Source organism: Cladophialophora psammophila (genome assembly GCF_000585535.1).
Source record: "Cladophialophora psammophila CBS 110553 chromosome Unknown aczJe-supercont1.10, whole genome shotgun sequence".
Lineage (NCBI taxonomy): Eukaryota > Fungi > Ascomycota > Eurotiomycetes > Chaetothyriales > Herpotrichiellaceae > Cladophialophora > Cladophialophora psammophila.
In genome coordinates, this window is record NW_006912931.1 from 158428 (window position 1) to 182468 (window position 24041).

Below are 24041 nucleotides of genomic sequence, written 5' to 3' on the forward strand. Positions count from 1 at the left end.
GTACGAGGTAAGTAAGGCGGATGGGGGAAGGAGGAGACGAGGGAGAGTTTGAGAGCTGACGAGAGAGTGAAGCAGGAAGTTGGAGAGAAAGAAGGGTCCACAACCATCGATTCCGCCTTAAGCCACATATGGCTAGACAAAGCTTGGCGCCATCTCACCCCAAAAACGACTCCAACCAACCGATCCCATCGCATCAATCAAATCCCATGCTTGCCCATGTCACCAGCTGTCACCCGAACGCCACCCAGAACACCGTGGCTGCCTATCCAGAACTTACGATCTCGTAGTCTAGAAATGGCCAGATATGAACGAGGACTATTTGGGCAGTTGAAGCGTTTTCTGCACCAAGCCGAACCCAATGCTTGAACGAGCGCCGAGGCGCCACTGCTACCCACACAAAGCGTCATCCGGCATCAGGCTTGCTTCTGACACCCAGCTGGGCGCGACAGACCTGGGGCTCTTATGTTTCCTTTTCTTTTTCTCGTGTTCCCTAGGCCAGGGTCTCGCACCATTCTCGTATTTGGCTTGCCGTATTGCCGGTGACCGGAATACCTGATGGGGAGCTTTTTGGGAGCCTCGACGACTTGAATCTTGCCCTGCAGGCGGCTTCCCTTCCCCGACAGCCTCAGGGAGTCTGAGAGGCTCTGCGATGATTTTCGGCCGACGGAGCTGTGACAATGTTGCATCAGACTTTGCAAGCGTTGTTGTCAAGCCTTTCTGGTATGTCGCCCGGTCCGCGGCAGAGAGCCTGTACATCCCCATCTACGCTTTATCTTAGCATCTACAATTGATAAAGTTCGTGTTATATTGACGCAATACCCTGGGCCTAAAACTTTTCACTCAGACTATCCTCGGAAATATCACCCGTCAAATCTTCTTTTCGGGACCGGGGTTGACTAGGAAGTTTCCAAGGGAAGCAATCGCTCAGGCGAATCCGATGGACAAGACGCCATCCACTCCCGGCGCCTCCCAACGATGTTGTTGTCCACCATGTCAAGTCCACGGGTTTTCTATCTTCCCTCTCAAGGAAACTAAAGCAAATCCCAATCCTGGAGCCTGAAAGAAATCATTCCGACGCGGGATCACAATCTTAGCAATATCAACATCATTGGCGCACAAGTGCTGGAGGCACGATCAGCCGTAGACCAGATCTTCTTTTGTTGGGTAGTAGGCCGCGAGCCCGATGTCACCAAGGGATGGCCCTGGAAATACCCATTTGTTTCCCTACTTGGGCTACTGCTCAACTAATCCAAGTCGCCGCAGGCTGGCCACTATTCCAGAGCGTCCTCATACTTGCATACTATAGATGAGCCATGGAATATCCCAGTCACCTTTTCTGCCACAATCTCCAAGGCACCGTCACAAAGGGTTAGCCCAAGGACTTGATCATGGCACCGTGGACTGCGACTTAATACACAAATCACGGGTGAAAGCGATTGGACATTTGTAGGTATTCGACCAGCCCTGGCAGCCCACCTAGACAGCCTGCGTCAGCTCACTCTTTTCCCCAACCTCGTCATCCTCCTTGTTCTCATAGATATGTTATTCTTGACTTTGGTTCGAGCGGCACCTCGTCGTCGTTGAAAGCTGGAAGCAAAGCAAGCAATACCCCTCGATTATACCACATTCTGGAAGGCCATGTCAACTACTCGACCGATCTCATCGGCTGTCTCGGACTGCGCTCCCTAGGGCAAAGATGTCACGATAGCCGCCGTCAACGGCACAATCTACTACAACGTCGCCAGGATCACTGGTCTAGTAGATGAATCTATGAGGCAAAGGAGCCCTCTATACTGTTGGGTCGTGAGTGTTCTTCATCGTGCATTTGGACTGAGATGTTTTGGCAGAGCCATCGCTGGCACATCCCCTTCTCGCCCTCCTTGTGTTTTCCATGTTTTCCATGTTTGCTTATAGTTCTGTGCCAGCCATGATGTGACAGAGACTGACTGGTTCACCGCTTCTTACCATAAAGTTCTTAAAACCTCCAAGCGATACATCCTCAAACCCTTCTCCTCTCCGAGCACAGACACAACCATGGCCACTTCCGCCACGACCACCTTATCGTGCCCCAGACAGGCGGCCCGCCCGTTATTCACCGCCCTCTGAACTTTCTTCTTCTTCTCCTTACTCTCCTTCTTCCTCCTCTGTCAGGCCCAAGATAACAGGCGAAGCGCGGGACAAAACATGCCACAAGGCTGGCGACGGAATGGGACTCTGGGGAAAAGAAAAGGGAGTTTGTCAAGCAATCCCATTGCAAAGGATTACATTCAAAAACAATAAGAAGGGGGGTGAACACCGTGACTGTGAAGAAAAGGGAGAACCGAACGAACCGGTCGACGACGGTCCACGCGACACAGATGCTCGAACTCGAAATCCCCAGGGATTCTTTCACCCTTCTTTTTCTTCTCTTCTCTTTTCCCATCCCTTCGTCTCCAAATTCCTCGATCTAATCCTTATTCTCCATTCCAGTTACTTTTTTCCTCTTTGATTCTGCCGAATCGAATCGAATCTCTCAAATGGGAAACCCAAATTGAGACCAGCCTCCCCGAAAAGGAAAAAGAACTAAGGAGATGAAACTTTAAAAGAGACTAAAAGAAAAGGACAGAGGTGGGGGAAGAGAGCGAGATAAACGTAAAGATACATGAGAGCGAAAGAGGGAAACGAGCTACATACATCATTTCTATACCTCTTCTCCCTCCTCGTAGGGAAGATCCCCAGCGCGGGATAGCTAGCTAGCTCCCTAGCTGGAAATGAACTCTGTATGGAATGAAGATATAGATGTTTAGGTGGTATGCAGGGAGACAATTTCATTCATTCATTCCTTCATTCAATCGTCAACGTCACATCGTATAGCATCATAGAAATTGAGAAAAACAAGTAACATAATGTCGAACGATAAATAGCTCTATAGAGACAGGCTGGGCCATCCATCCCACGCATAGGACGTGCAGTGCTCTATTCATATACTTGAGCAGACAAGCGAACAATGTGACTCAACATTAAACAACAGCGACAGCAGGAGAAGCCAACGAGCGTGAACTGGAGAGGAATATCAAGCAATCCAAAAGTGCAACGCTAAACAAAAGAATCAAGATCCAGACTGCAGTGCCTCCCTCGTATACTGAGACACGCATTCATCCTTCCACTGGCGATCCGTAACAGTCAGCGTCAGAACGTAGTCGTAGGCCGTCGACATTTCTGTCGTAAGTCATAAGTTTGTACGGTCGTAAAGTGGCGAAGCAGCAATCTCCCAAGCAAGTTGCGTCCATTATCGACCAGGCGGCACAACAGGAAAAGGTCGTAGTTGTTGTCAGAAGCAGCATGAGCTGGGTGATGAGCCTTTCGACCATGTGAGTCCTCCTCTTGTCTCGAGAAACGAGATCTTGCACCATAACCGTTTTCCAATTCTTGCGTTCTTATTCTGCATCTCCATGTGTGTCTTCTTTGCAATCAGCTAACGGCGTTGATAACGTATGTAGCTTCATTTAGCTAAATATTTCGCCCAGTTGACCTTCCTCCCAAGCATGAAGGTCTTCTCGGGTCACTTTCACTGGATCGTATCCGATCTCGATGACCATTGTGCGTTTCTCATGTCCTGACATTTTGTCGCCGACAAGTAAGAGTCTGAAGACGAAGCATGCTGATGATGTAGGAGTGAACTTACTTGGATTTTGGTCGTAATTATGTCTCTGGAACAGCGTAGAGGACGTGTCATATCTAAAAGACCAGTCGACTGCGCAATAGTCCAGAGCTGGTTCAACCCAAAACGCAAGAAGGCCGACGAGGATGCTTAGGTGACCAGCCAGCTTACATCTTGGTTCCCCGGTCATCTGCGCCCTGCAGACATCGGGAAGCAGTTGCTCAAACCAGTAATCTGGCCCTGGAAGATGAAGCCGGTAGCTCTCCCTGAAATGGCCAATGATTGCCAAATCAGGGGTCCTGCGCCCAAAGGAGAGTCGCCTCCATACGCTGGGGTCAGAAGGGTACTTGGCAATGCAATCGATGGGCGCGTGTATGTAACCGTGACGCTCTGGATCCCAGATCAGAGTGCTAGTCCTATACAATTCACGCCTTGCCAATTCGTCGACCGTTGGCCGACGTAGGCGCGCCAAGTTGTCAACCCCTACTGCAAACTGGCCGGGATCCCAGATCCACCATCCTGTTGAACTTGGATTTATAAACAGACCTGCTGGGGAGGGTCGCCAATAGAAGTCTGGACTTTGGACGAGAGGCGGTACAGTGGGATGTTCTTGATATTGGACGTGTTGAATGCGCAGGAAAAAAGGGGAGGCGTACGGAGGGCCACCCTGATCCATCGCAGAAATGGCGGGGTCGAGATTTTCCACAAGAATTGAACGAAGCACGAAAAGGAAGGAAAGAGGAAAAAGGGGAAACAGAAAACCTGGAGTATGGTCTGAAAGATACTTGTGAACCAGGGCTGAGACAGTGTGAAAAAGTGGTCACGGTAAGACATAAATGATAGTCCTTGGGCAAGTAGATACACCAGCATGCGAAACCGGAATGGATGGGCACTTAGCACATGCACCAGGTGAACTTACCAGTGAGGCAAGATAGCTGCCGCCGAATCAACAGCCCGTTGCCGGCCGCGATGGCAGTCTTAGCGCCGAGGATGGCGTCAAAACCAGAGGATGCTGGAGCCCCAGCTTTAGCCGGTGCAACACTTGGGCGACAGGAATGACGCTGTCGGCCAATGGCATGCTCCGTGGAAGGAATTTGGATTCCTCTGTACCCTTCGAGATCTGCTTCAATATGAGACTGGAGACTCTCGAGGCACTCAGGGGGCCCGCTGATTCTCCGGTCTGACAATGAGATCCACGGCTTCGTCTTCGAAGTGGTATGTGAAGCGGCACAAATAGTCTGGCGATGGACTCGGTTGGATGCGAACGAGCAGGGGTGGTGTGGCGCATGGGGAGGCATTTCCGCTCCTGAAGTCTCAAAGGACGGACATGCCTGGCTGGTTGGTGCACAAGCCGGGGCGATGGCGAGAAAGGGAGAGAGAGTCAGTTCCACCCACAATGATCGGAAGACCATTGATCCGATGCGGCTCTGCGGCAGGAATCGGCTGCTTCTTGCGGGTGCAAGTTGGCACCTGCGCTTGTCTTCGGGCGAGCGGTGTTCCCTCGCTCTCGCTCGGCAATTTTGATTCCCTATCTCTGGAGATTAGTAACTCCGCTGCGAAGAGAGTTAGGCGAGCCAATGAGAAAGGAAGACACTTGTGCGAAGCCGTGGATAAGGCAGGGCGGCTCTGACGCCGCTGAAGCTGGATGGCAAAATCCTTCAGTGCAGAATCGATCAGGACGAGACGAGACCGGTGTGTTTCTGGTCGTGGAAATGGTGTTCCTTATATGCTGGTGCTTCAACAAACCTTGCACAGCTCAGCAGGCCATGTTGCTGCAGTTCGCCTATTATATTCCAATAAGTTGCATTGGCGTGGCATTAGCGGTTGCCTTGTTCGCCTTTTTGCTCTGCGCCCGGTTTTGGTGAGGGATATTCAGTGCTTGTCGGCAGTCCCCAACATCAGCGGTTGGAGCAGAGATGCGCTGGCGATGACCGACGCAGTGTCTTGTGTTCCAGCGCCGTTGGTAGGGACAGGTGCTAACAATGAACGCTTGCCTTGGGTCGAGCTGTGGTCAACCACGGCCGATGGTTCGCGCGTCTCTGGGTCCAATTTTGGCCAAATTGATATGGCAAATAGCAATCAAAGCTATATTTGTATCGAATCTGAGCTGCCACGGGTGCCAACCTACGAATTTGTCCCTGGAAGATGGGTTGTCCTTGCCTAATCGGAGGTGACGATGATGAAGGATGCTCTCTCTATCATATCGTCTCCAAAACAATTTTGGTCATGACCGGAAGGGGGATATGTGGAATGATAAATCCCTGATCATACTTGACCACCTGCCTCTCTCACAACAGCAACTGACCTGAGAGAAACTCGGTCCCCTGCGAGTGAAGGGCAATGTAGTGGTTGTTTTGTGCATGGAGCCAGATCCTAACAAGCCCAGCCGTGAGGGGGTTCGCAAGGAAGACCGCGCATTCTTGGAGTGTTGTCATTCACCATGGACTCGGGAGAAAATGACAAAGGATGGAAGTGAAGGAAAGAAAGACAAGAAGTCAAAATAGAATCTTGAGAAACTCAGTCCAACGTCTGGCGTCGGCACCTTCCGTGACCCCTTTAGGTCCCAGCCTTGCGAAACAACAGCAGGAACGGCATAAGGCTCCGCTCTACGAGGTATCGTGCTATTTGGAGGGCTTCTCTACGAGGGCTCCCTTCTGTGGCCTTCGCGAATCAATCTCTATGCACGCCCGGAGTACATTTCGCATCCTGTTCATCAATCTGAGACCAGTCTTCTCTACACCCCAACGTCGGGTAGACAGTGTTCAAATAATCTACACGAATATAAAAATGAACTCAAACAAGGATCAAAGCAGACATCGTAACACGCCACTCTCACAACTGTACACTTGTGGCAATGCTGACTGTGCAATTTCATACATGACGCTGACTCGCTTGCTGCGTGGGCTTTCTCTTCGCTCCTCGGCCTCTCTTATCTTGCACTACTTCCAACAGGCACCAACCTGAGAAAGGGTTGGAACCGAAGATGTTACCATTTCGGTTAGAAGACACCGGCGCAACCCCAGAATTGCTCCACGCCGAACTGGCCCGGCTCCTTCCACGGCTCATCCTCGTAGCTCAAGAAGACGACTTGAGCACCCACGGTTGCCTGAATGCCCTTAAGAGCAGTTGCCTGGTTTTGAGGGCTGGGGCAAGCGGCACCGTTGCAGTTGCCAGCGTGAGGCCATCCAGATTCCAAGACATAGACCGGCTTTCCAGAGCAAACCGCATCCAAGATATTGATCTCTGACTGAATGAAGCTACCGGCTTTGTCGGCAGTCACTTGAGCATTGAAAAAGGCGTACAAGTTGGCACCGACAACATCAACGACGCTGCAGAAGGCGGACGCATTGCTAGTGTCTTCCCAGACAGACAGAGGCTCGGTCGTGGTTACCGCACCGGTATAGCCGGCACCCTTGAAAGCAGCGGCGCTGCTAGAGATAAATCCAGCCAGCTCGCTGGCAGAGCAGTAGCCGTTAAAGACGGCCTCGTTACCGACGACAATGAGTTCAACAATATCCCACTGTGCCCAGGCAACAATATCGTGGACCTGGCCTTGAGCACCTGAGATGCCTGTCGATGAAATCCAGACACCCAAAATCAGTTTCAGGCCATTGTTGCGGGCAGAACCGCCAATGTTCTCGAGCGTGCTGCAGTCAGTGCTGTAGACGCGAACAGAGGAGAATCCTTTCTGTGCGATGACGGCCATGTCAGCGGCAATGGTACCAGCGTCCTTGCAACCACCCTGCGCAGTGTAGGGAGAATAAGTCATGCCCCACGAATCACCATTCGATGAGATGCCAGGGCTGCCACCCTGCGAACCACCGCTTGGCTTTGACCAAGAACCTGAAGAGGCAGAGCTGCTTGCAGTGCTCACAGACACAGACGCAGTTTCAGTCGTAGATGACCAATCGGCCCATGTCTCGCTCGAGGTAGCCACAGCCGCTGGGCTGTAGGTGGAAGTCGAAGTCCAGTCGCCCCAGACATAGGAAGCGCTAGTCGTAGTTTGCGCGCCCTCTACGGGGATAGAACTTGAGGTCCAATCAGCCCAGACGTAGGATGAGGTGCTGCTGGTTGTTGTCGTTGCTGCTGCTGCTGGCGTGTTGGAGCTTGACGAAGTCCAATCGGCCCATGTGGCACTGGAAGTAGTGCTGCTTGTCGTGCTCACAGCGAGGACAGGCGTGGGATACCCTGGATTTCCGGATTAGAAATAAATTCCGTTCGGTGGTATTGAGACTACTTACAAGTTGGGAGGCCATAAGAAGTAATGACGGAGATGGCGCAGCTGTCGGCTTCAACGGCCACGGAAGGACCGAACCAGCCCGAGGAAGACCAGCCTGGGGTAACCGTCGAGGTAATGACACTGGTGACGGCCGCCGCAACTGAGGAGGCTGAAGTGGAGGTCCACTCCGCCCATGTAGACGAGTCCGTCGACTCAGCGCTGACGGGCTCGACGTATTTGGTCGCCGTAACGGTAGAAGCCAAAGTGATGGTTGTGGTTTGGTCGACGGTTGTCCAGTCGCCCCAGGTCTCGGTGACGGTTGTTGTTGGGTCAACCGGATCACTCGTGGTCCAGTCTCCCCAGGTGTGCTCCTCCGTGCTGGTGGTAGTCGCAGGGTCGACCGGGATCGACGAGGCGCTAGTCCAATCGGCCCAAGTATGCTCGACGGTAGCCGTGGTTGTGCTAATTTTCACGCCCTCGACGGGGGTTGATGAGGCGCTGGTGCTTGACCAATCCGCCCATGTTTCAGCAACGGTGGTCGTGCTAGAAGTGGTGCTCGAGGTCTTTGCTGGGTCAACTGCGAGGGAGGAAGAAGTCCAGTCCTCCCAGAGGAATGAGCTTGAAGAGCTAGCTGTAGTGGTAGCAGCCTTGACAGGAGCCTTCGTGGTGGTGGTGGTCTTCGCTGTATCTCCATTTACAGGCGTCACAGAAGTAGAAGCGGTCGCATTCCAGTCGACCCAGGTGTCGCGTGCGACATTTCCGTGGAGTTTCGCATGCATGTGCTTGACATGGCTGGCGGCGGAAACAGTTGTCACGACCGCTGCACCAGCAGCGGCAATAGTGACAGCCTTCATGTTAAAGGTAGTACCTTTTCTTTCGGTTGGTTGTTGGCTGAGATTACTGGTGATTGTCCTACTCAAAGTTTTTCCTTGCTCGATAAAAGAATGCCCGCGTAAACGAGTGGACGCGGTAGTTGGAAACGCTGAAAAACAAACACAAACGCGGAGCTCTTGTGAAGCACCTCAAGAGACCATGAGCAGAGCCTTGTAGAGAGGAAGAGAAAGTTGTGTTGAGGGACATGATAAGGTGCATATAGGTGTGCAGCACGGTGCAACGCCAGCCGGAGGTTCGACTTACGGGGATAGCGCCAAATCTGCGAATTTCGTTTAGCGCCCTCCTGTGGGAACTTGGTGTGTGTTTGGCCCATAAGCAGGCAACGCAGCGCACCGAGCTTAGCGATTTCGGGTCTGGTTGCTTGGATATTAAGCTCGGTGACCTCGAACTGGCATGGTTAACTCTCCGGGGGTTCTTAAGCAACTCTTCAGAGCAGGATTGGTTGGAAAAAAGCCAACCGAACAGAATGCTGATCAAACAAGAGACGATAGTGACAATGCAGACATGTTGATGCTCCCGTTTGTCTGCAGGCATCTGAGACCTCGTGTCCTCTACGGAGTACGCTTCTAGAGCTTTCGCCAGTGAAAACGTGGGTTCCAACTATGCATCACGTTTGTGACGGCGGAAGATCAGCTTGTGTTGGCGATTTGGCCATTGATATGGCAGAGATTCGCAAGAAAGACATTTCTTCACCCCAGCCAGGGTCGCCGACAGGGGCTAAGGGGAGATTGGGCGGTCTGAAACACGCGATGTCACTGGCTGTTTGGGTGGCTTCTCGGTGCTGCAAGATGAGGTGATAAGGTTTCTGACCTATGGGAGGAGGCTGGATACTTGGGAGCGGAGGAGGATGATCCTCGAGCAGGAGGCTTTGCGAGGTGGAGGGGGCGCCATTGTGGTGTGGGGATATGCAAGCAATTCCCAAGGTGAAAACGACTGTCACGAACTGACTGGCTGCACTGGTTGAGGACGGTGGTGAAGGGGGCGGAAAAGGGGGCGAGGAGGGCGATTGCGGAGATTTATCGCGCCCTTGCCAAGCCTGATTGGGACTAGCGCCAAAGCTTGGTTGAACGCCATTAAGATTGCCCCGGTTGGCGGTCAAGACGGTCAAGACGGTTTGCTCCATTTACACCCCGGGTCTCCTTGGCCACTTTTCTTTGGCTCGATTCTCAACCTCAAATTTCGTGCTTTGCGTGTCAATTGCGTGGTCCTCACCGCAGCAACCACGACCTGCCACCAGATCCAACCGGTGCCTTTTTGCTCAGGGTCCCCTTGGGCACCGAGATTGACTTTTTCTGGCTCCCTCTAAGTACAACGATCCACTGGTCGAGGGCGTGGGCAGCTTTTTGGATCTGGAATACCGAGTACGTAAAGCCCTGCTCGACTAATACTCCTCCCTATCGACATGTGCTTCGTCTTCGAGGGAAAGTCATCGACTCGAGGTGTTGAGACGAGGTTACGCCGCAATCTCCCTGTCGCCACATCTACCACAGACCTGCCACTTCTCAAGTCTGCGTTGATGGATTGGCAAACCATATCAACTGCCTCAGTATTGATATAGAAAGTGCCAGGGACCATGGGGTACGACGTGGTGTCATCAGAGTACCATATAGTCCGTTGAATGATATGGTCAAAGACACGAACACATGTTTAGGTATATGAAGATGCCAACCACAAAGGAGGTTTATCGCCTTCCACCTACGAGTTGGTGTCACCTACTTACCCATGTAGAAAAAGGAGTTGCAGTGTATTAGCAAGTGATCCCCTGAAGCTTGATATTTTGCCGGTTGTCTTGCTTATGGTGTCACTGGCCTCGGGGGCTCACAATGTCAGAATTGCCAATTCGTAATCTCTACTAGGTATTCTTCCTTGAGTTCGTCCCTCGTACGATCAAGATGTTACAGCATAATTCCCCGATCCATGCCTTTCGAAAGTCGCTTGGCCTTCGAAATGAATGGTGCCATCGGATGCTCCATGCTTTAGGAACGCTCGCGGGGCCCATTTTATTTGTCCTGCCTTTCGCCAAGGACGGACTGGCCACTCTGATCCTTCCCAACCCAATCCTTTTCGTCGACGTTCTTTGAAACCTGTGCACAAGACCATATCGTCGGGCCGCGCATATGTGTACATCCTCCACGTACCACAACAATTGGGACTACCTCAAAATGTCGAAGCCGCTAAAGCCATCTCTCACACCTCTCTCCCACACAGCCTTCTTGCGCTCGACATCCTCGGCTCTCTGGTCCCTCATCCACGCCGTGTTGCGCACAAACTTCTCTCGAAATCTCTCGCTTTCCTCAATTCTACCCCTTTCGTATGCTTTTCTCAGCGGCTTCTCAACCGCGCTTCGTCGAAGGAACCCGAAATCACCCTGAAGCAGAAGCTTGTAGGAGTCAGGACTGATGAAGGCAGTCTGCTCATCGACGTTATCAAGGTTGCCGTACACCTCCTGATATGCGGCGTCAATGTTCGCGTTCTGGGGAGCAATGTTTCGTCGCAGATAGGGAGAGTGCATCCGCGACTGGTCTACGCCTTCGGTTGCGTCGGTCATTGTGTAAGACGCGATGTAGTACTGCCACCGAGCTTCATCTGAGAGAGAGTCGCTGTCAAAAGTGGCATCTTCCGATGGGAATAAGCGTATGGTGCAAAGCCGATCTTCAGGAGTCTGCGAGAGATTAGTCACGTCTTCAGCTTGGAGTCACGCATGTGCTCAACTTACATAGCTGATACGATACACCTCGGCGTCCTTGGACAATCGCTCAACCTGCTTGCGATACTGAATTTCCTGCTTTCTGGTGGTGTCTGGGCGCTCTCGATCTCGCAAGAAGAGGTTCGTGATCTCAACGCTCTTGTCCTTAGCATCGCCACCCAGGATGTTCATAATAAATCGAAGAATAGCTGAGACAAGTCTGTCGATCGTGTAAAGCTGCCAGCCGCTCTTGTTGTAGTAACGCCTCAGTGTCTCTTCGAGGTGAGCGAGATCGACAGTGCCCACCAAAACCTCCTGGCACAGTTGCAATATTTGTTGATAGTAGTTCTGCTTTCCTTCAATGTTATAGAAGAAGTAGTCCGGTCCTTTGTCAATCATGCGGAGCTCGATGGCAGGCTTAATTCTTCCCTTTATACCCTTGTGTCTCGTCACAGCTTCTTGGACATTAGGTTCGTTGAGCTTGATCGCAAGTAATCTGCTGTACAGCATCTCAAGCAGTCTGAAGAAGCAGTAGATGTTGGCGTTCGCATACAGGTTGAACGTCGTGTGAGGATATGTCTCGTCCATAGCCAGATGACGGGCAGATGTATCGCCGTTGGCCACATTGATCCACGGCTGTTGAGGCTCATCAGGCACATCTGACACTGGAGCGTCTTCGTCAACTTCCATCTCGCTGCTAGCACCTGGAGCTGGGGTAGACTCTTTGCTTGCAGAAGCAACGCTGTCCTCCTTGCCATGTCTCCGTTCAAGTGCCATCCTCCTAAGCCAGTCCGACTTCCGCTGGGCCTTACCCTTGGCCGGGGGGTGAGCATCGCTATCATGACCATCAGCAGCTTCGTCATGCTCGTGATGGTGTCTGATTGATACAATCTCGGTTTGTTCCAGGAATTTTTCGCCATCGAGACCATAAAAACGGACGAGGAAGTCGACCAACCATCCCCTAATGCGCTCTTGCTCCCCACTGTTAAAGGTCTGTTGCCGGTCGGAGTCCAAGGACACCAGGATCAACCGGGTCGCATCGGTGATGACGTCCAAGTCATTGAAAGTGTACTGGAGCTGATGCCGCTTCCCGACAATGCCGTTGTCGCGGTTCTTCTTCGCTTCTTCGTATTTCGCCTGGATCTCGCTCGTTAGTGCTTTTTGCTGAAAGTTCTTCTTGTCGAGATTCTTCGCGTTGATTCCCTGGTGGTCGAGGCTTCTCCAGAATTGCTTGTGAATCTGGTCGCGCCAGACCTTTTCCCATTCTCGTTGCACTTGCTTCCACTCTTCGAGCTTCTGTTTAAGTCTCGCAAGAACAATCGGCAGGACCGCGGTGGGACGGGCGAACATCTCTCTCATGACCGTAGCGCCGGCCTCGCGGCCGTAGATCTTCATGATGATGCGTTTAGGGATGGCTTCGCTTGCGCCACCCAAGCCCGGTGCTAGAATGAAGGCGGCTCGATCCGCATCGTTCATAACTCCAATCTGCTGGACAATGGGCTCCATGAGTTGAATGGTCCGCTGACATGACTCGATGTGGAAGTCATAGTCATGCCGCTCTTCTTCGATTCGATGCAAAGCTTCCTCATATTGATTCTTGCGGTGTGCGACAAAGCCAGAATCCTCGGAAGCCCAGGTAGGGTGAGAAGCCCAAACATCATTCAGAACTTCATAACACATCCCATCTCGTCCCTTGCAAGGTTTGTCCTGATCACGCTTGGGGAGGTGACGGTAGCTGGGTCCAAGGGCACGGCAATGAGAGAGATTGACGCGACCCGGATCGGGTCGTATACGAGCCTCGATCACCTCCTCTTGATCCTCAATACCGAGGAAGGTTTTGAACCAACTCATAAGGTCGGGATTGCCACCAATGAAAGCGCCAACTCTGTCTCCCAAGGTATACTTGTCGATAAGATCTTGAGAATATAAATTTATGAGTTTGAGAAACTCAGCATAACTGGCCCGGTTGCCGATCTGTTTTTTTGCGCGGTCAAAGAATGCAAGCTCTTCTTGAGTGGTAGATGAGTTAGGAAAGGGTGGAAGGGGTTCAGGCAGTTGCGGCACGAGGGTTGGTGAAGTGACCACCAAATCAGGTTGTGGCTGACGTTGAGTGGCAAGTTTGGGGCGCTGCCACTTGACATTAGTAAAAGGTTAAACTCCTAGAATTTGGCAAGAAAGGAACGCTCTTCTCAGGAACGGGACAGCTTGAAGGGAGAGTGAAGTGAACTTACTTTGCTAACATTCCCAACCTGAACGGGAGCAGCTCGTGGACCTTGGTTGACGCTGGTGTCAACAACTGGCTGTGCCGCTGGTTGGTTGGAAAGAGTGGTTCCAGGTCCTCCGCGGCGCTTTTTGTTGTCTTTGCTTGTGCTAGGAGGGTCGAACTGGCCCATGGGTGGCATTTTCGAGGCAGGCCTCGGAGTTTGAGCTTGGGGAACGGCGCTGCTTGCATATCCAGGTTCGCCGCGAACATTGCTGGTCTCTTCTTGTTGATTCATAGCGCGAGCAGCCTGTGCCTTGCCTTGAGCTGCAGATTCGGGCAGAAATTGTTTGAAATCTTCGAGCAGATCCGGAGCAGATATGAATAATTGTGTGACTTGAGCATATACGTCCTGGATCGGTTTCGACTCTCGCTGGTAAGTCTGCAGGATCTCAAGAAACTGCTTGTAAATCTCAGGTTGTTGCGCAAATCGGTTCTGTATGCAGGTCAACAAGTGAGGTGTGCAACTTGGGGAAAATCAAACATACCTTTATCTTATTCACGTAGCTGATAGCATGGTTGAATTCGACCGGTCCCCCACGTTTCAATTCACCGATGCCCGCATTACCACTGAACGCGGCGGCCTGCTGAGGATATGTGCCTCCTTGACCTGGTCCAGGTGATACAGCAAGAGCCGGCCTTGAGGCTCCGTTAGTCACCGCAGTGACTGCACTTTGGAGAGTCGAGACGCCACGTTGTTCTTGCTGAATAACGGCACTGGAAACTTCATCCATGGGTCTTTCACCAGCTCCCGGCTTATATCCAGGCAGTTCTGCCGGTCTCACGCCTGGCGAAGCACCAAGAGGCTGGCCCCATCCATGTCTGCTTTCGAATGCATCTTGTCGAGCAACTGGAGGTTGCGGGGCAGGCTCGAATTGCGCGCGGCCTCTGCTCTGGAGGGACTGGGTCATTGTACCACTAGGAGTTGTGACCCTGATGGCGTCTGGATTCTCTTCGGTCCCGCACTCTATGCGGTACCCTGGCGGAAGGAAGGTGTTAAACCCTTGAATCAGAGCGGGGTGACCGTTGAACAGATTTGATACACGCTCAATGACTCCCGGCGTATCAATTGCTTGGCTCTTGAAGTCCTTCATAATGTCTAAGAACCTGTTATAGACATCCGGATGATCGCTGAAGCGCACTTTGACTTGGTCAAGATAGCTCAAAGCGTCATTCAGAATAGGTTGTTGGCCGTGGGCTAGTTGTGCCGGGGCAGGCATGGGAGATGGACCAGGCATAAAAGGCTGACCCGGTTGTGGAGGCACCGTCGGCACCGGCTGTTGCATGTATTGGGATGATCTCTGCGGTTCATGTTGTCCAGGTCCTGCAAACAGACCCCCGCCGGTGGAAGGACCTGGCCCGCCGTTCGCCAGAAGGCCATTGGGACCATGTATGGAGTTTTGAACCTTTGAGGCTACGGGTTGATGGATCGGAATGGAGCCAGCATGGCTCTGGACAGGACGCTGTTGCTGCGGCTGCTGCGGCTGCTGTTGTTGCTGTGACTGCTGTTGCGATTGCTGCTGATGCTGCTGTTGTTCTCGGTGCATGCGCTCCATTTGCTCCCTCTCTTGAGCCTCACGCTCTCGTTCACGCATTATCATTTCGTCTCTTTGTCTTTGCATCTCGAGGTTGTTACGCTCGCGCATCTCTCTTTCCCTCATCTCATGTTCCCTCATTTCTCGCTCCCGGAGCTCTCTAATTTCTCTATCGCGGCCGAGGTATTGGGGTGAGTGCTGAGGCATGGTATGTCCCATAGGCCCACCTATTGGGAGACCTTGGGGCTGTGGAGGCGGTGGTTGAGTATTATACTGATGTTGCTGCTGATGACTGGGAGGGCCCTGAGTCAAGTCTGCGATGGACAGGCTGTGACTTCCTGAAGGCTGCGAGTGGTGTTGATGATAAGACGAGGGCGGCGGTGGTAAGTGGGGAGGTGGTTGCGCGGGACCATTGGCACTATTGACATACGACACATGTTAGCAGAAAGAATAGCGGCAGCAAGCATAGTGAGGTCGACTTGAGCACGATTCAGTGTTTCGCGTGAGGGTGCGGTGAAATGATGTGCGAGTTCACACGTACCCAAAGCTGGCAAAAGGTCTTCCCTGTGGCTGAGCCTCACTCTGAGGGGGCCCTCCAGGCCCGCGCCAGTGGTCTCCCGGATTCTGGTTCATTATGGATGGATTATTGTCTCAAACTTGGCAGGATTCTAGCCTTCTCGCACATCGCATGTTTGTCGTCTAGCTGGGTCAGGTCGATAGAAGCCGATGTTCGCTCACGCACAGACACGTGTACGACAAAAGGGCGACGAATGAGAGGATGTCTAGCTCCGGAAAGCGGACAGAACGTGGACAGGATAGGCGCTCGACGTAAGTAGCTCGACTTGGACAAAAGCAATACTTCGTCGTTGACAGGAATGAGATGGGGAAATAGAGGATGGGATGGTCAGGGGACTTTTTCTCCAAAGCTTCTCGGTGCTGTGGATGCGCAGACTGTGGAGGATGCGAGAATGACGCCTGCGTCGTGACTGGTCCGCGCCTTACCATAAATGGACTAAATTCATCGCTATACCTTCTTCATCCAGCTATGTGTTGTAGTCGTTTCTCCATAGCACGGAGCCTTGTCGGGATTCCTTCGCCTGCAGCCGTAGGATAGTGGATATATGGAATTCTTCATATGGAAGCCGGTAGCCGCGTCCCCCTCCATTCAAGAGAAGAATTTGCTGGCAAGGCTCATCAGCCCAGAGGCACCACCGCCACCACCACCTCCTTGGCTCTTCGTGTACATTTGAAGGGCCATTTTTGCAGCCATGTTGACTGCCGACTGCTTGTCTGTTCCGCCCTGAACATTGCCCATGTTGCTCTGCTTGTCGAACAGTTTCGAGGCTTCTTGCATAGCCATGGAAATCATCTGAGACTGGGATCCGCCTCCGCTAGAACCAGAGAACATCTTCAAGGCCTGCATTGCAGCCCCTGCGCCTAAGCTAGAAGCATCATGTTGCTGGCCGCCACCACCTTGCTGGTAAAGCATCTGATGGCTTTGCTGCATCCGACCTTCGTCCACGTCCTCGGATTGAGCGCTGTGCTTGTTTTGGTTGAGGAACGACATGGCTTGAGAAAAAAGACTAGAGTCTTCCGGGTTACCGTGTTGTTGGCTGTGTCGCATCACTTCGTCTTGGTCATAGTCGGCAGATCCACCTCCTCCATATCCTCCACCGGAGGGTCTTCCATAGCTGCCATCGCCCCCATACCCTCCTCCTCCTCCTCCTGCACCGGAGCTGCCACTATATCCTTCAGCGTCGTGGCGTCTGTGATGACCTTCTTCCTGACGACCATAGCCTTCATCATCGCGACGACCATGATGGCGAGGTGGCTCATCTCCGTAACCTCCACTCGTCCCACCATCACCATAGCCATCACCTCCTCCATAACGCCCTTCCTGTCGGCCATAACCATCCCCTCCTCCGTATCCTCCTTGTTGACGACGTTCGCCATAGTCGTCCCTGCGGCCTCCGCTTTGCTCGCTATCGTCAAAGCGTTGGCTCTGGTCATAGTAGTTATCTCCACCGCGGCCACCACCGCCATACTCGCGAGGGTCTCCTCCTTGGCGGTTGTAGTAGTCCGACATGATCAGAGGTTAATCCTGAAATGAGGGGTAATTTTGCAGATTGTGATGAAGTTAAGGTTTTGTGGAAAGACTTGCAGAGATCTTGGGGGGGCAGGGGGGGCAGAGACGGTCTTAAAGCTCTAGCTCTAGCTTATATCGCCTGATTGGCAGTACAGCCGTCACTATTTGTGATACAACGAGTTCAACTTAATTGATCAAGTTGGAGGTCCGAAACAGCCACGAGTTAAAGGTGGAGCTTGCCGCGTCGGCCGATGACGTCAGTGACTGACGCTGGTCGTTCTCCAATGCTAGCCTTGTCCAGCCTTGTCCCCTCTAAAATCCTTCAACGAGCAACTAAATGGCACTCCGTATTCAAAGGACATCTTCCTTCACCTTATACCACTCAGGCTCGCTAGCAGGCGCTTCCGGCGAGAGCAACAGAAGGAATCCCAAAGCCAACCCCGATATTCGTCAATAATTGACTGCTCCCTGCGAGAGGACATCAATCATCGGCCAAAAAGACGCCTACACGCCACTAATTGACTGCCCCCACCTGCGTGTCGAAGATGGCTACTAGTGCATAGGCCGACATTCATAATATCTTCTACGAGGGTCCGGGTGAAATGCCGGCTTCCAGCGCTTCTTGTCCCAGGCCGAAATGCGAAAAGGACTGATTCCAGGACGGTAATCCAACCAGAATGCCAATGAATGCCTGGTACAAGCGTAATGTGGTAAATGGGGCGTAACACATGCCATTTGGAATCGATCTGGCAGAGCACGATGGCCATCCCTTGATAACAATGCACCTGAGAATGCTTGGGAGGCAAATCTCAGGGTCAGCTCTATTGACCCGGAGTGCCGCAGGGATGTCGCATGGCACATGTGGGCGGGAGAGAGAGAGATGCTCTCCAGCATCATTGATTTAGACGAATCCTCTGAGGTGGGATGCTACAATCTCAATAGTAAAAGGCTGCTTCGGCGGCTTATAATTGAAACCTTGGAATGTGTCTTGCGAGAGAGGTTGCCTCAGGAGCGCGAAAACTCTCATTTTTAAACCGCTATCCTGGTCGATGTAAAATCACAGTCATTAGCACTATGGACCATGAGCCTGTACGAATCGCAAGAACTAAAAATTCTTCATGAAAATTCTTAATGGCGACATAGAAGTTGGGAAGAATGAAAATGGCAAAATTTGTCGTTTGGTTCTTCGGCCCAACATGCTCCGATTCCGGAGCATGACGTCGGCCATACCGTTTTCGAGGCGTTCCAACACAAAACCATCCCTCTCTGGTGTTGAGGTTTATCCTTTCCATATACCTACAATCTGTACGACCCTTTCGCAATTGACCTCACCAACCTTTAATCGCCTCCACAGCAAGTTATTCGCAATCATCCCTTTTCTTTGGAGTCAGCGCAATCATGTCTCGAGCAGCGCCTACGCGAGAGACGCTTCGGCACCTCCGACGTCTCTGCTTCGTTGAATCACCCTCTGCCACAACAACAACAACAACTGCAAGAGGGAGACAAAGCCCCCTGCAATGCTCGCGACCAATATTAACCCACCATCCTCGACGAGCATTCAGCACGACCGTGATCTGTCACCAGGGGCCTCGAGCGGAGGCACCAGCTCAAGCGCAGCTGGCGACAGCTAATTCCACACAAGAGGATCCAACGATTTCGCCCTCTCCTCTTGACGTGACAAACTACTACACCCTCTTCCCTTCGACCCTCCCATCGGGCCCACCGCCGGGTGGGCCGTTCGAGATCTCGCTCCCGCACCTGCGCCGCGAATTCCTGCGGCTACAGTCGCAATACCACCCGGACAAACTCCCTCCGGGGACGCCCTCGCACCAGAAATCCCGCGCCCTCTCGTCCCTGTTAAATAATGCCTACAAGACCCTCTCCGACCCGCTCCTGCGCGCGAGATACCTCTTACAGCATAATCATGGAATCGACATCACGCACGAGGATAACGCCACCCACGCGGGTGTGACGGATCAGAGCACGTTGCTGGAAGTCATGGAAGCGCAGGAGATGCTGGAGGAGGCCACGAGCCATGATGAGATTGAGAGCTTAATGAGAGAGAACATCGAGAGGATCAGGGAGACGGAGAAAGCGCTGAGGGAGGCTTTTGAAAGCGACGACGTCGACAGTGCGAAAAGGGAATGCATCAACCTGAATTACTGGCGGAGCCTGCATTCAGCATTGCATGAGTGGGAGCCAGGCAAGCAGGTAAGGTTGGTGCATTAGTTTACTGGGGTAAAAGGAAGATATACGAGCAGGAAGACTGATGAAGCGGAGAGGATGGATGCGATTGATTTGCTATGCGGTTTGCACATACCCAATTTACTGTGCATGAGGCCCCTGTGGCGTATCAGTACTGGATCTAACCCGGTTAATTAATGGCTCCCCTTTCACTATTGATGTGCCGATGAGAAGTGCAACACTCCGAAGTTCGCCATTGCCCTGTGTTTTGACGTGCGGACCTCGAGAACCGCGTGCCTTTGCTTTAGAGTCTGACCCTATCGAACATCAGGCTTGACCCTCGTGGAAGTGTCTCCAGTTCGCCGTTGATTTCACCAGACTCGCAGCTGTTCTGTTTTGGTGGCCTCTTTATGGCATCCGGGACCAACTTCGATTTGGTGCTCTCTAAGTTACTCTTGACCTCTCGTTTCAGGCCTTTCGTCTCGTCTTCGGCGTGTTTCTTTTTGAAAGCCTTTTCGACGCGTTTGGCCTCTTGTTTCATCTCTTCGGTGCTGAGGTTGTCCCACTTGTCCTTCTGACTCTGTGGCCAGGTCAAGCTCACGGAAAACACTTCTCGATCAGGATCTTCGAGCATGGGACTGCGTCCTTGACGGGTTTTGGACAGCACCAGTCGATCCAGACCGCAGAAATTCCCCGTGTAACCCCAAGGCTTAAAGATGTCTTTGTCTCGGACGAAGAAGTTGACGCCCAACTCGGTCCAAGTGTGCTCATAGTGGCTGGCGGGCACAAAATATATGTCGGATATAACATTGCAAAGCCAGTCGGGGACATGCAAGACGCTCTCCAGGACAATGGTGTGGTTTTCTCGACTGCCCGGCTCTCGCCGCAGCTTCAGTTCGACTGTCCCAATGCCTCGAACCGGTACCTGGCGTTGATCGGAGACTGTGAGAACGTATGACTTGAAGGGGACGTATGTTTTGAAGGCAGCACGATCGATGGCAATGTGGACGTTGGACGCCGTCGAGAAGATCCAATCGTAACACTGCTTGCTCTTGGGCTTTTTGCTGGGGAGACCATAAGAGGTGGCTCGTCTGTGATTGTGGGTGTAATAGTACGAGCTCGGCTGTATGGTGGGAGGAGGCAAGTCTCCACGTGGATCGAGCATAAAGGACATTCTGATAGATGCGCTTGAACCGGAAGGATGAAAGATAATGCAGCGCCTGGTGGCCAGTGGTGGTGATCTGGAATAGATCCCCTCTTATCAATGAGTGGATTCCGTGGCAACGGTGTGGAAAAGAGTATTTGCTCGACAAAAGAGTGGGAAAGGCAGCCAAAGATTGGGGCTAGTGAGGTGAGTGGAAGTATCCAACTATCAAGGACAGCGGGAATGCGAACAGTCGAGCAGTAAATACCAGCTGACCATCAAACTTGTGGTTTTATACACTGGCAAGGGCGCCCCCTATCAATCGAGCAGAGGTAGGCATAGCAGTTTCCTCGATGGAAGCTGCGAATCGTAGGGAAGTAGCCACTCCCGCCGACAATATATCACTATCCATGTCAATAAGGCATTTCGAACTGGTGACAATTTGGGGAGTATGGGAAATAATCACAACTGGTGCAAGGAAGGAGTGTTGTTAGCATCTCCATCCAACCACACCGGCACTAAGAGCGCATGGGGAAAAAAGAAGAGGCACAATGCTAGTGGCCTTGGATGCTAGCGTGCAAGATGCATGATCTGTTGGACAGTGTGACGCTCTAGCGGAAGTGTATCGAGCTCGAACAGCAGGGAAATGAAGGAGGCTGGTTGGGTCATTCTGTGTCACCTTTCTGGCCAGCGTCGACCATATCAAACTCTTCCGCTCCGCAGTGATCGATCTGACTGGCTAAAGCTTAGTAAACGAAGATCAAATTGCTCCCAGCCTCGTGAGAGTCTGAGCAGCGAGCCCGTTCCTCTCGTATGCTCATCACCAGTTTGGCATACTTGATTCCTTCTTAACCAGTTCTCATGCAACAAACGCAAGCAATACCTCGACCAGAGAGTCAGTCCATCGTGGCCGTAGGTCAATCACCACAACCACGGTGTCCCTTTAGAGCACTGACATTTTCCAAGGACGAGAGCCCGATCCACGATATTTTTACGCTCCTTCGCCCAAGGCCGAGGCCGATGAATCCACTCCCCGACCCTCCTCCAGTCCCAAACTGACGACCAACCTCACGTCTGAATCCGTGGCGTGGAGGCAGAAAATCTCGCTGTGAGTAGTTGTTATGGATCGGAATTCGCCAATGTCGCTGTTTGTTGCAATGTGGTTGAAAGGGCGACAAGGATTTCTAGGTTGGAAGGCTAGAGAATGGTTGGACTGCATCTGTCACCCATCTCGCCATCTCGCCATCTGTATTTGTGGTTGACCGTAGAAAGTACGGTGCCACAGAACGAGAATCAGTGGTGAAATATCATGACCAACCCGACTCGGACCAGCTCAGACCAACCAGACTTGCTCAGGCACATACAGCCCGCTTGGTCAAACTTTGGCTTGTTCCATACCTGTAGGTATTGTCTCGAATCTGCAAGGTATTACGCAATACATGTCTTGCCAACATTGCAAGCAACTCGGGTCTATTTCATACCTGAACAAGTGATTCCACTAAAACGGTCAACTCCTCGGTCGATTAAGGAACAACCCTGCCCCTTTCTAACATATGCGGGACCCAGGCCCGAGAAGTGTGAACGCAGAGTTTGCAAGCGAGTCCTTCGCCTATCTGTGTCTGCGAGTGTATTGGAAACATCAGTACTCCCCGCTCGACACGGCTTTTTGTTGGCCAACATGTGCAGAACTTAATCTGTCCCTCACTCGGAACCAAGCGATCCATAGAAATCATTGCAAAGTGAAAGGGGAAATATTGGTTAGTTCATCTACGATGCCTACCAAGCTTATCATGAAAGAAATCTTCAAATTTGGCCAAATTATGTGTCGATCCCTGGACTCATCCAATGGTACAACCAAACTCTATCCAGGCAGAGACTATAGCAAATTTCAACCTTGCAAAAGGAAACAGGAAATGACGGTTTTCTGCGACGTCGGAAATAGAGGTCCCCCGCAAGCTGCTTGGCTACAAAGTCGGCCTACACAGATGATCTTCAGGTGCTACATGACACAGAGCAGCTCTTCCTCCCTGTGTGATGGTCATGGTCATCCTGGTGTACTTACAACCAAGCCGCTGTGCATTTCCCGCAGGATCTCCACGATAAGTAGGTACTCTGAGACCCAAGTCGTAACACGCCATCCAACGGTTCAAGAAATGACTCCAGACGACACCCTTCAAGGGAACAAATTGGTTCCTAAGGATCTTCGTGCGTGTACCACGGTTGATGCTCCGGGTCCTGCTGTTGTGGACATCTTCTATTCGGATGCTGTCTCAAGGGTGGATCTCTAACCAAACAACAAGTATGAACTGTTGTTCGGTACGGGGACTAGGACCTCAGTGTAAGAATATACATATACTCCCTTCACAGCTTCGCTTCTGCAAGTAGGACGTTCTCTCAGATCAACTGCACATTCACCCGATACTACCAGCGAACTTCACACATCCACACCAGACTACCATCTACTCTACACTACTTCCCTTTCAGATAACCGCCTTCCACATATTCTCATCGATACCTTTCGAGATGGCGGCATTCCAACCCTCCAACAATAACGCTACCACTTCCTTCATCGCCGTCTCTTTCGACGAGACCCACGCCACAGAAACCCCCGAGCGCCCAATATCTCCTCCAGCCCCAACAACTGAAGGCCGCAATCAACGACGCCGAATTCCCGTGCTCGAAATCGACGAGAACGGGATCGAAGACATTCTAGTACCTCTGGTACCAGCGATCGGACGGATCGAGAACTTAATTCAATACCCAACACAGCCTATGTCGTCCACATCACCACCAACACCGATAATTAGACCGGTTCCCGACCAAAGTACAGCGATGGTACCTAACTTCGACTTGGACAGCGCGTTCCCACCAGCTCCGGTCAGCGAACTTAACATTCACGCTGAAGGGGAAGTCCTCTGGCGTACGTTCGCCTCCGCCACCGGCTTGGGCGGTGCCCCCTTCGAGCGTAGGAGGCTAGTTATCCCCGTCGTTGCAGAGGCGGAATACACCCATAGGGCCTGGCCGCAGCGTCGACGACACGCACGGCGTCAACCCCGACCAGAACTCCCCCGACATCTCGAACCCTTTCCACCATCAGATATACGAATCAGAGTAACGACCGAAGAGAACGCCATGGAGATAGTAACCCCGATGCAAGGCATTCTGACGTCAATACCAAGCAGACGTGAGGAGGAGATTGAGGACTGGGCAGACTACTTGACTGAGCATGTGGCTCGGGTGCTATATTGGGCAAGTAGAAACGGGTTGCATTGAAAATGAGGCTTTGGAAAAGCCTATTGGGAGCGGGGTATTCACGGGTCCTTGGTTTCTTTTGTACATAGGGTGTCTTGTTTGAATAGCTCGTGTGAGCGACAAGGCTGCAGCGGGCGACAC

The 24041-nt window shown here is 52.1% G+C and overlaps 7 protein-coding genes across 7 annotated transcripts; 2 read left to right on the top strand and 5 right to left on the bottom strand.

The window, feature by feature from the left end:
* Window positions 1-3485: 3485 nt before the first annotated feature.
* Window positions 3486-4298, bottom strand: A1O5_06773 (uncharacterized protein; the record flags this gene model as incomplete). Its single annotated transcript, XM_007747364.1, has 2 exons — window positions 3665-4298; window positions 3486-3595 (listed from the first exon to the last, which is right to left on the bottom strand). Exons 1-2 carry the CDS (start codon window positions 3828-3830, stop codon window positions 3486-3488), a joined length of 276 nt encoding a protein of 91 aa, XP_007745554.1. The 5' UTR covers window positions 3831-4298.
* Window positions 4299-6638: 2340 nt separating this feature from the next.
* On the bottom strand, window positions 6639-8713 carry A1O5_06774 (murein transglycosylase; the record flags this gene model as incomplete). The annotated part of the gene is made up of 2 exons (XM_007747365.1): window positions 6639-7828; window positions 7882-8713. The coding sequence occupies 2 exons, from the start codon at window positions 8711-8713 to the stop codon at window positions 6639-6641; spliced, it is 2022 nt and encodes a 673-aa protein (XP_007745555.1).
* A 2192-nt stretch (window positions 8714-10905) lies between these two features.
* A1O5_06775 (uncharacterized protein) lies at window positions 10906-15867 on the bottom strand (the record flags this gene model as incomplete). The annotated part of the gene is made up of 5 exons (XM_007747366.1): window positions 10906-11415; window positions 11470-13566; window positions 13671-14135; window positions 14188-15652; window positions 15776-15867. The coding sequence occupies 5 exons, from the start codon at window positions 15865-15867 to the stop codon at window positions 10906-10908; spliced, it is 4629 nt and encodes a 1542-aa protein (XP_007745556.1).
* A 532-nt stretch (window positions 15868-16399) lies between these two features.
* On the bottom strand, window positions 16400-17320 carry A1O5_06776 (uncharacterized protein; the record flags this gene model as incomplete). Its single annotated transcript, XM_007747367.1, has 1 exon — window positions 16400-17320. The coding sequence occupies one exon, from the start codon at window positions 17318-17320 to the stop codon at window positions 16400-16402; it is 921 nt and encodes a 306-aa protein (XP_007745557.1).
* Window positions 17321-18718: 1398 nt separating this feature from the next.
* A1O5_06777 (uncharacterized protein) lies at window positions 18719-19549 on the top strand (the record flags this gene model as incomplete). The annotated part of the gene is made up of 1 exon (XM_007747368.1): window positions 18719-19549. The coding sequence occupies one exon, from the start codon at window positions 18719-18721 to the stop codon at window positions 19547-19549; it is 831 nt and encodes a 276-aa protein (XP_007745558.1).
* A 259-nt stretch (window positions 19550-19808) lies between these two features.
* A1O5_06778 (uncharacterized protein) lies at window positions 19809-20678 on the bottom strand (the record flags this gene model as incomplete). Its single annotated transcript, XM_007747369.1, has 1 exon — window positions 19809-20678. The coding sequence occupies one exon, from the start codon at window positions 20676-20678 to the stop codon at window positions 19809-19811; it is 870 nt and encodes a 289-aa protein (XP_007745559.1).
* Window positions 20679-23171: 2493 nt separating this feature from the next.
* On the top strand, window positions 23172-23763 carry A1O5_06779 (uncharacterized protein; the record flags this gene model as incomplete). Its single annotated transcript, XM_007747370.1, has 2 exons — window positions 23172-23613; window positions 23663-23763. The coding sequence occupies 2 exons, from the start codon at window positions 23172-23174 to the stop codon at window positions 23761-23763; spliced, it is 543 nt and encodes a 180-aa protein (XP_007745560.1).
* Between the last annotated feature and the right edge of the window lie 278 nt (window positions 23764-24041).